This window comes from Monopterus albus, unplaced genomic scaffold (assembly GCF_001952655.1).
Source record: "Monopterus albus unplaced genomic scaffold, M_albus_1.0 scaffold52.1, whole genome shotgun sequence".
Lineage (NCBI taxonomy): Eukaryota > Metazoa > Chordata > Actinopteri > Synbranchiformes > Synbranchidae > Monopterus > Monopterus albus.
The window spans coordinates 3,790,256-3,801,396 of record NW_018127932.1 but is presented as its reverse complement, the minus strand read 5'-3'; the positions used below and the strand labels follow the sequence as shown (position 1 = coordinate 3,801,396).

The 11,141-nt window shown below is 39.6% G+C and overlaps 1 protein-coding gene and 2 long non-coding RNA genes across 4 annotated transcripts in view; 1 reads left to right on the top strand and 2 right to left on the bottom strand.

The window, feature by feature from the left end:
* Positions 1–2,335, bottom strand: part of LOC109961035 (uncharacterized) — a 25,742-nt gene extending 23,407 nt beyond the window's left edge. Inside the window, exons 1-2 of one of the 2 annotated variants that reach the window (XR_002275084.1) lie at positions 2,008–2,335; positions 1,012–1,160 (exon numbers count right to left, since the gene is read on the bottom strand). This is a non-coding gene — a long non-coding RNA (uncharacterized LOC109961035). The remainder of the gene's footprint in view (positions 1–1,011; positions 1,161–2,007) is intronic. The other variant, XR_002275083.1, reaches the window with a different exon arrangement.
* Positions 2,336–2,472: 137 nt separating this feature from the next.
* Positions 2,473–8,442, top strand: chrna1 (cholinergic receptor, nicotinic, alpha 1 (muscle)). Its single transcript, XM_020601562.1, has 9 exons — positions 2,473–2,655; positions 4,018–4,062; positions 4,608–4,717; positions 4,860–5,055; positions 5,246–5,483; positions 5,967–6,190; positions 6,280–6,394; positions 6,728–6,852; positions 7,433–8,442. The coding sequence occupies exons 1-9, from the start codon at positions 2,647–2,649 to the stop codon at positions 7,559–7,561; spliced, it is 1,191 nt and encodes a 396-aa protein (XP_020457218.1). The 5' UTR covers positions 2,473–2,646; the 3' UTR covers positions 7,562–8,442.
* Positions 5,437–6,053, bottom strand: LOC109961036 (uncharacterized). Its single transcript, XR_002275085.1, has 3 exons — positions 5,917–6,053; positions 5,642–5,794; positions 5,437–5,520 (listed from the first exon to the last, which is right to left on the bottom strand). It is a non-coding gene; the product is annotated as an uncharacterized LOC109961036 (long non-coding RNA).
* Positions 8,443–11,141: the final 2,699 nt, after the last annotated feature.

Genomic DNA, 11,141 nt, shown 5'->3' with positions numbered 1-11,141 from the left:
CTAAAAATATACCCCATTATTTCTTTCCAATAACCTAATAAGAAATAAGCTCAAGCAACAAGGTTTAACTCTATGAATTTGTCACATAGAGATGGGAAATCACATGTATCAACACCATGTGATGGTATGGCAGCCAAAATGATGCCAAAGGACCAAATAAAATAAAAACCTTACCTAATCCTATTCATATCTATTTAAAATTAAAAATCACCCTAACAGAACCATGCATTTTAGCACACGGAAGAGATCAAGGCTCTATTACATGACTCCAGCCATTATCAAACACGTGACAGTGACCTAAACGACAACAGGCCATTATGCCCTAATTTAATAAGCTCAGTTTCCATGTATTCCTTTGCAGGGACCCTACACATAACACACAGGGTGTCACAACAGCCACAGAACTCAAGCAACCCAACAATGTCAAATAAAAATGACCTGAAAAGGTCGCCTCTGCTCTGAGGAGAGAAAAGTCATAGCAACTGATGGCTCACAGATAAGGGGCTATGACACTGGCGGGCCTTAAAACCTTGTCAAGGGGTCAAAAGGAAACACATGCAGCAGCCAAGAGATGTGCACTAACAATTGAAAATACCTTTAACACCTCTAGCATTTCTTTCCAGTTACCTAATCTGAAATGAAGTCAAGAAACCAAAGTAAACTCCACAAATCTGTCACACAGAATCACAAAGTCACAAGCATTTACTCTCCACTGTGCAATGAAATCTGGCAGACAAACTAATGCTAAGCACACTGTAAAAACTAAGGTCACTTCTCACATAAAACCAAGCCACACTCCGTTAATGACAACACAATGACACAAGGTGACAGTGACCCAAACAATAAGTCCCTGTCATGACAAACTGAATTAATTGGCTCGGTGGCCATGTTTTCCTTTGCAGGGTATGCCACCCATACCAGGCAACCAGGGTCACAACACAAATACCAGTCCAATGATGGCACGGCAGCCACACAACCAGCAAAATGTAGATAAAAATCAGTTGTCCTTACTGCTGTAGGTCTCCTTCTGCGCCTTTAGCTCCATCACTGTGTAAAGATGTTGACCAGGGATGACCCAAGTTCTTGACAAATCCATCAAAGAAGCTTGGTAACTCCACTGAAAATTCATATCACAGCATCCAGCTTCCCACAGGCTGCTGCTAGTGGACAACAAACAAATACCAGTGTTAGCAGTACTGAGAGAGAAACATACTCATGCTGCCAAATCCAAACATTCACGTTAGCATTAACATTTAAAGACAAAAAGGTGTCGTATGCTGTACGGACTTCAAAACCCCTTGAAGTACATTTCTGATAAGGCTGTACAAATTTACTTGACTTGAAACTTACAATCATTTGTATACAGTACTTAAAAGTGGTTTCCTCTGATTAAGTTTTACTCTTATGGGTGATATTTGAAGATCGGCCATCCTGTACCTTTGCAGTGAAAAATGTGACCTGATGCAGAAATCCACTTTCTGTATATATTAGAGTTAATCACTTTCTAGAAAGGATAACCTGCATTGTACTGGCTGTACTGGCCCTTTGGAGAGTACTTAAACTGGTACAAAAGTTCTGGATGGACCATTAAAATATAACCCATGAGACAGAAAAAAGTAATCAAAGGCAGAAAACCACTAACAGTAACAAAATGTTAGCTGTAATCACTTTCTGGTCAGGAGAAAACTGCATTTTACTAATTATACCGGCCCTTTACAGTACAAAGGTAGTGGATGACTCAATCTTTAAAGATATAACCCACAAGAGTGAAACAAAGCAAGATGGAAATCCACTTTCATTTAGCTTTAATTACTTATTGGCAATGAGAACACAGCATTTTCCTCCTGGATCCTTACAGTTACTTCAACTGGTAAAAAGAAACAGGCCTTTTTGTGAATAAATGTAAGGCTACTTTAAACATGGCTAAATATTTAGCTTCTGAACCTAAATGGGTTTTGACAATTAAATCTACGCAGTTCATAATTAAAACATTGCAGCGGAGTCTACCTTTATCACAGGTAACTTCTGTATGTAGTGGCTACATCCAGCATCTACCACTGAAGAATGACTGCTATGGTTTAGCTCATGTTCATTCCCTTACAGCCTCCTTCAAGTTCACTTTAGCCAAAGGCTTGATTCCGATAAAAGCAGCTGCATGCAGAGACAAACTGGGCGATGCATGTGGAGGCAATCAGCTTGTGGCTGTTGAGTAAAAACAGGTGCTGCTCATGACAAACTGAACCAAAATTCGGACGAATGACCGCAGGCCTACACACTTCAGTCTATTAATAATGCCGACGTTTCGACCCCAACTGAGGCCAAGTCAAAAGTTTAAGATTCAAATATAGTTTGTTTTATTTAAAAAAAAAAACGCTCACGTCACACCTGATAATAACCACACAATTACGTCATCAGCAGTTCATACAGGTGCTTCCAATTTAAGGTCTTAGCGAATGAGAGCAACTTCCATTACAAATGTAAATTACAGGCGAGGGCCTATAAACAAACATATAACCCTGTTTGGCACAGCTACCTCTTACTTACCGCTGGGACATCCAGTTGACATAGTGTCCTTTGTGTTGTTACACCGTGAACTACTGACTGCAATAAGCTACGAACTCAGGTTTGGTTAACCGACAACTGGTGATGGCACAGGTGTGTTCTCTCACCGTGTAACGGTGATGAGAAAACACTACAGTTTAGAAATGCATTTTGTTCGACAACCCTGTTGATGGTTAAATGATTATTCATTTTAAGAGTGAGGTGGTTTTGATGTGTTGTTACATGATTGCAATGCATCACTTCTTTATATTGCGAAAGGATTTTATTTTCGAAAGCACATCCGGTAGAGAAAGCACATCCATTCGAGTGGACACTAGAGGGACCTTGGGTCCTGTCTCCAGTCATTAAACCACTGGCTTGAGACGTGAACGACCGCTGTTGTTTCTTTGGCTCAAGTTATTCCCCTTCTTCAGGGGCTGTGGTCGTAACAACAGCACCTCGGACTACTGTGGAAATCGCCTCCATAGTTTTGCCCAGCGCTTGTTTGTTCCAGAACACCTGGATAACCACAGACACCAACCACCACAAAAATACAGAACTCCAAAGCACACCAGGGCTGTCTAGATACAGGTCCTATTATTTTTTGATTGGAGACCTACACAAGTTCACCAGCTACAACTTTGACACTGTGGCGTCTTCAGTAACTGCTCTCTTTTAACCTACTACCTTTATTCATTGCTTTATCAAGAGTTTTGTCATCAGAGCCCCTTAGCCTCCTAATGGGGTACGTTTCAACCTAACAAACTGTCCATAAGAGATATTGGAGATCTTTTTTTTTAGGATGGTATCTCTGTCTGTATCTTTTCAATAAACCTATTTTCATCCACTGATATTAGTAGGTCCAGAAAAAGTACTTTACTATATTTCAAAGTAAATTTCAATGATGGATGTGTGCGATTTATATAATCTCTGAATGGAAGAATTTTTTTCTTCAGAGCCTGTGGATCTTATAAAGAACAGAAGATCCTGGACATAATAACAACCCCTTCATAAATTCATGGTTGTCTTTACAGGATTAAAGATTATCTGTCAATTCAAAATCATAGAAGCAGTAGTATGGTCAGTACTTATTCTTAAATGTCCCATATATACATATTACTAACCTTGGCGATAATGCTTTTAGGCATCTTTCAGTGTAATGAAGTGGATCTCCCCTTATGTTAGCTTCTTTGGTTTCTCTTGGCAATTTTAAAGAATTATTATGCAAAGTGTTATATGATTCATTTGGCTACTAATTTGTGTCTCTGGATATTTGTCATTTTTTATTGCTGGTTGTGTTTTATGAACAAGTTTTATGACGATGAATGTTTCTTGTTCTCAAGTGTCTCTTAAAAAAGATTGTGATGTCAGTGAAGCTATATCAATAAATAAAGTTTAATAATAATAAAAACAAGGTAAATGGTTACATGCACAATAGTATCAAAACCACCTTCTGATTGTCTTTTTCTTTGTCAGGATGAAGTTAACCAGATTGTGACTACTAATGTCCGTGTCAAGCAGGTATGAGCCACAATGGAAGAAGTACTGTGATATTTTGTTCAAGTAACGGTAGCAATACTACAGTGATGTATACATTAACTTATGCTATCCATTTGTTTAGAAATCACCATAACTGGTCATTCTAGGTCACTGTAATTATTTTAGAGATGAAATCAATGCTTTGTTTTGTTCCTAATAGTCAATACTTTTGTGTCTGATCATGTTACTTAACCTAAGAAATTAATGCTGTTTTAGTTTGGTGTAAAATGTATATACTTAGTAGCAGCAAATGCTATGTTACACCTATCATATTATATTTAAATGCTGAATTTATCTGGTGAATATTTGCAAAGTAATTAGCATAGGTTTGTGATTTTTGCAGTTTTAACATCCAGCATAGTTTTCTTGAAATGTAAATATGGAATTAATTGAAGTAACAAGATTTTTAGTTGGTCTACAATGATTTGTACTTGGCTACTTGTGTTTAACTCTCAGATGGGAATAAAACCCCTTTATCAATATATTAGTAGGCCAAATAATCTAAAGATTTTCAATTCTTACCCCAGCAATGGCTGGATGTGAACCTGAATTGGAATCCAGATGACTATGGTGGCATCAGGAAGATCAGAATCCCTTCAAGTGACATATGGAAACCTGACCTGGTGTTATATAACAAGTAAATACACATTCTCTGTATCTTTGATGTATTCAGTACTCAAACACACACATATGTTTAGCACTCTTAACATCAAACATCTCGATACATCTCATCCTCTCACATTCTTCCTCTTCTCTGACTTGGCTGCCTTCCTCTTCAGTGCCGATGGTGATTTTGCCATCATCCATGAAACTAAAGTCCTGCTGGAGCACGACGGGAAGATAACATGGACTCCTCCCGCCATCTTTAAGAGCTACTGTGAGATTATTGTCCTCCATTTCCCATTTGACCTGCAGAACTGTAGCATGAAACTAGGAACCTGGACGTATGATGGAACAGTGGTTGACATCACACCAGTGAGTATAATGTCTACATTCACATGGTTATACTGCCATATTAGTATGAAAGCTAATGATAAACAGAAGTAGATTGTGAAAGCACCAGAGTTTGCATAAAACATGTAACCTTCAGATACCCTCACCTTTAATCCCTTTTGTAATACTCTTTTCTATTGTGCTACATTATTTCCTTCTCCTCGTCTTTTAGGACCACGATCGACCAGACCTCAGTATCTTCATGGAGTCGGGTGAATGGGTGATAAAGGACTACAGGAGCTGGAAACACTGGGTTCGCTACAACTGCTGTCCTGACACACCATACCTGGATATCACTTACCATTTCCTGATGCTGCGGCTGCCTCTCTACTTCATTGTCAATGTCATCATTCCCTGCATGCTGTTCTCTTTTCTCACCGGGCTAGTCTTCTACCTGCCTACTGACTCTGGTGCGTAGATCCGGGTGGGTCTTGGCATGCATTAAAACTTGACCAAAAGCAAAGAAGGTATGACTACACCCCTATTAACCCATGTCAAATGTACTTGCTGACATGTTTTACATATCAGATATGTATAGTGACTGTGGAAACTGTGAAAAAGCACTTACAGTGGAACAGCTTTCTGGACTGCTTTCATATGTGAAACAGCCACTAGATCCACCAGGTGTCGGTCACATTTCTCAGTGGATTTCATTTAGACTCAAAAACTAGAATATTTCATTAATTTGCTTATTCCCATTCTCAGGTGGGAGTCAGTAACACTAGAGGGTAGAAGAAACATTCAGATGAGGCTTTCATTTATATTTTAGGTAACAGCTCAAAACAAAACACATTTTAAACTGTGTCTTGGTTCCTCACACAGCTTAGCATTTTATTATCATACCAGAAGTATACAAGAAGCCTGAATGTCTCATTGTTTCTGCCTCTCTCCAGGTGAAAAGATGACTCTCTCCATCTCTGTCCTGCTTTCTCTGACTGTCTTCCTGCTGGTTATTGTGGAGCTGATCCCCTCCACCTCCAGTGCTGTTCCTCTCATAGGGAAATACATGCTGTTCACAATGGTGTTTGTCATCGCCTCTATCATCATCACTGTCATCGTCATCAATACACATCACCGCTCGCCCAGCACACACACCATGCCCGCGTGGATCCGCAAGGTTCTTCATTTGGTTCTGTCATCTACCTGTAAGCATGTAAGATGTGCCATTGTTGTTCACTGACTGAAAATGCTGCATCTGCCTCTCAGGTCTTCATTGAAACCATTCCCAACATGATGTTCTTCTCAACAATGAAGCGTCCCAGTCAGGAGATCCGGCAGAAGAGGTTGTTCCCTACTGACATGGACATCTCGGACATCTCAGGCAAGGCCACAGCTAAATGACAGCCCATAAACCATTCTGGAGAGAAAGCCAGATTATTATACTGCATGTATGCTTTGTTATGCACAGTAGGTGTAACTATTGAGAATGTGTGTTAGAGAATGCCTCAAAAACATTCATTAAAACCTTAGCAATTTACTTTGTGATTAAAAGGTGAAAAATGTTTCATCACAGGACTTTCAGAAAGCAGAATACATGAAATAAGTCAGCAACAGGAGAATCATTAGGGAAGACAGTGCACTGTCAAATTGCCCAGGATGCAGTATCTTCATGTGTCCGCACAACTACACCCTGTCCTCGCTCTGTCCTTTGCAGGTAACCCCACCCCAACCAGTGTCACCTACCAGTCTCCCATTGTTAAAAACCCTGATGTTCGCAGCGCCATTGAAGGGGTTAAGTACATCGCTGAGACCATGAAGTCAGACGAGGAATCTAACAATGTAAGACGGTGGATACAGATGTATGTGTCTGTACAGGTTTAAAAACCCTATTTCTCAAATATGATTGGAAACTGCCTGAGATGCAGCTTTTCAGCCATAAACATATTTTTAAAAAAAAGACAAACTAGCAGTTCTGCACAATCCTCTAATAACAATGTTTAAACTTTCCTAAATCTACACCTACAGTCAAAATAGTAAATTGACCATGTCTTATCTTCCCATCAAATCTCATTTAAATCTGTCAGGTTTATTTAGACCTCCTGCTTACAAAAAGCTAAAACCAGTGATGCAGTGACAAATGTTAGCAGTAAAAAAGTAGCTTCTTTCAAAAGTGATTATCACCAGGGAGATCGATTTCCCAAAATACTTTGTTTTTTTCTTGATTTACAATATTGCTCAATCTCTGGTGTATCTAGAAGGAAAACTTAAAGCTAAGTAAACATAAAGCAGTTACTTCAGAAAAACTCATCACTGCGAAAAAATAAACCCAAACTACACAGCCATCAGAGAATCTCAGTCAGTACAATATCAGACTCCCCCAGAGGTGACTCTCTCTCTCACTCATCCTGTCTCGTTCCAGGCAGCAGAGGAGTGGAAGTTTGTTGCCATGGTTTTGGACCACATCCTCCTCTGTGTGTTTATGGCAGTGTGCATCATCGGGACGATTGCCGTCTTTGCTGGGAGGCTCATTGAACTCAACATGCTGTAGAGACCTGGCCCATAAAGCCGCATGTGTATTGTCAGAATAGACATCACACTTGGAGACTTGCAAGAAGAGTTTCCACCAGTGGACTGGTTCAGGTTGTATTTTTTCTCTTCCTGTCTCTGTCTCTCACAAACAGACACGGTTTGATTTGATTTTTAAATGGGGTAAAATGCTCTCACTCAAATGTTTGTGTTTAATGAAACTGAAGAGATGACAGTAAACTGCAAATCCGGCCATCACGAATGCAGGAACAAACAACTTTTGTTGTTTTCATTATTTTTCTAGTTTCATTGCTCCCATCACTCTGATGGGCTCATTATATGAACCTTATGCAAGAGCCACAGCAGTATTAATTAGTGTTTTGTTTTGTCTTTTATTGGCAGCTTGATCCAAAGTTCAGGTTAGAGAATTTTCTGAGGTGTTAAAACTGAAAAACAAACGAACAAGAGACTTTGACAAAACTTTAATGCCCACTGTGTAGAGGACTAACTGCGAACACATACTATATCATGCACTTTCCATTAGCGTTTGGAGTGAATAGAAAATGACCCTAATGTCCATCCTATTACTGTAGGTCAGTTGAGGATGTCAGCTTAGAGTTCATGTGTATATAGAAACCTGATGTGCATGTTACAGGAATCTGAAGATGTATTCAGCTTGTTGTAAACAGAACCACCAACTGAATTGTATTTTAGTCCACTTTTATTGCTGTATAGACTAAGTCTGCTCGAGTGCAGGTAAGATATTTCCTACCTGGAAGTTTGATTGTTTTATTTTGCCTGACATTCAACTGACTTGTAAATGTCTCACTTGTATTTTTTGTTAAAGTTGTGAGTGGTGTAAAATTTAGATTCTGACTGACTTTAAATATTTATGACCAGGTTTGTTCTGTTGTTTTCAATATTATTTCTTCATTTTGAATGGTATGAATTTGACAACATAGAACTGAAGCTGAAAATCATTTAAAAAAGATTAACATATTTAAACAAAAAACTAAACTAAAATCAAAAGACCTGAGGTCTGCTTCTAGTAAAGTTCTTGTGAATGTACTGTAGAATTAATGGAGGCATGCCATTGCAAAGCTGCTGTGCTGCTCATTTAACAGCAGCACAAACAGCTTAACACTTTCTTATGTTTAAGTTTTTGTGTGGAGATTTTCCACCAGTGAACATGTAACCGGCGGGTTGCACGCCTACACCGCCTGGTGAGTAATTTGTCGGAATGATCATGGATATAAAAAACACCTGGGGAGATGCTGTTGGGACAAGCAAGTGCTGTGCTGATCGCTGCTGTAACTATCTTGAAGTGGATCTTCCTCCATTGATATGTGTCCTGCTTTCTCTGTAAGACTGTTGTTCAGGGGATTACCACCTGCTCTCTAGGGGCGATAATTAATGCCAGCGTGATCCAGTAGAAGTTGGCGTCCATCGCACATGTTGTGCTAGGGTGACGTGCAGCCAAGGGGTGATAGCCACTGCTAGTGATGGCCATACGAGGCCCCATGGAGCTTTGAACCCTTTTGGACCATTGTATTGAAAATTGGTTCACTACTGGAAGCTTCATTCATTGAGCACGTGGGTGACACCTGCTGGCGCAGTGGTTGTTGTGCAGCCTTTCAGAGGTGACACTGATGCGCCTTGCGTGTGCATGAGTTTTGTTTTAATGATGAGTTTTGTTGTAATGTGGAAATTACCTAAATAAAGCTGAAATCTAACTTCATTTTACGTGTCTGTTTTTCTTCCTTGCCTTATAAAGTATCTGAAATGAAATGTTGAGTAATCCTCCTTCCCCAAGAACTCTTTAAGAATATGAAATGGATTTATAATTATTCATCCCAAATTACACACAGTAAATATGTACAGGGTTCAGTGAGGCTGTGGATGTAATTAATGTTCTGACAATATAATATAATAGTGAGTCAATCCAAAATGTGTTGACAAGACGTAGGACAGGGCACTGTTTCATCCATCTTAAATACATTTGTGTCGCTCCGATGTTTCAAAGCTCCGCCTGTCGAACCAAACCAGTCAGCTGATTCAATCTGAATGAAGCAAAAGTGGTTCGATCGTCATCAGTCACGTGGTTTTTCCTGATTTGATGTAAGCTCCGGCACAGTGCTTCAGAAAAATATCCTTCCGAGTTTCACTGTAACAAATTGCTGTAAATATACGGTGGATTTAAAACAGTATCATGCTGTATTTATTAATAACTGTAAAATACTGTAAAATAACCATCCCTCACATGTAAATTAACAGGTAATTCAGTAGATTAACAATTAACAGCAGAGAACTGTAATTTAACAGTATAAAACAGTATTTTCTGTCAAGCTTAGGAAAGACACATGTCGATTCACTTAGAGAACCTGTTGCTATCCTTCAACATCTTGCTTGACAACGTGACTATGCTGGCAGTTTGACTAGTTGGCATGCTCCACCTGGAACTCAACCACACTAAGGTAATGTAATTTATCCAGTGTCCATTCATCCATTTTTGTATTTTTCTGTCTTCAGTACACGAAAACGCAGACTTTCATTAAAACGTATACTTTCATTAAAACACATACTTTCTCGATTGTATCCGTGATGACGGCCCAAAACGCCCCCGTATCATAAAAACGGAGTCTTTTGAGAACGGGTCCCTTAGAGAGTTTTGAAAATGCCAGCTAAAACGTTTTAAAGCGTTTCCCGCCAAAACTCATACTGAAGTCTGCGTTTTAACAAAAGTATGCGTTGCCGTGTGGACGGGGCCTGAAGCTATAGCTAATGCGTATTTACTTGTGCTACAGGCACTGTTCAACTGGAAGGAAGGAAGACTTTCAGAAGGGAGACTTGAGGCATTGTTCTTCTCTCCATTGTAGTAATGTAACTTCCGGGTTTGCAAGCGAGAGTAGACGTCTTTACTGTTCCTCTTGTCTGTTCTATATTTTATTTTTCAAGTCTTTGAGCATACTTTACAACTGCTAAAATGCCTCAAAGAGGGAAAAGAGCTAATAAATCAGAAGTGACGGAGGATATGGAGGCAGAAGAAATGTGTCATAGAGCGGTGCAAGTTAAAGATATCGTGGATCATGAGAAACAGATGTTCATTGCGATGCTAAACCAACAGCAGGAGTGCTTCAAAGGCTTTAAGCAACTATTTATGGAGACAAACAACAAGAGATAAGACGAAATGACCAGAGAAATACAGGAGATAAAAACGAGTTTGCAGTTTACCCAGCGAGAGGTGGATGTGATAAAGGCGGCCATGGGTGAACAGAAAATACAAATAAGGAAGAGAAGGAGGAGGTCTACAGAACGTGTGAGAGTCTAATGACTATAACGGATAGAATGGAGCATCTGGCTCACAGAGTTGGGAAACCTTCTGATCGTGGTCCGAGGGCGGTATTGGTGAAGTTGATGAAAGAGAAAGACAAGGCACAAATATTGCAACAAGCGAAGAAGCTCAAAGGATCTAACATTTACATAAATGAAGATTACACCGAGTATGTGAGGATGAAAAGAAGGGAATTGATGCCGAAGTTAAAGGAGGCCAGGGCGAGGGGAGACATCGCGTTCCTGAGGTATGATCGACTAGTGACCAGACC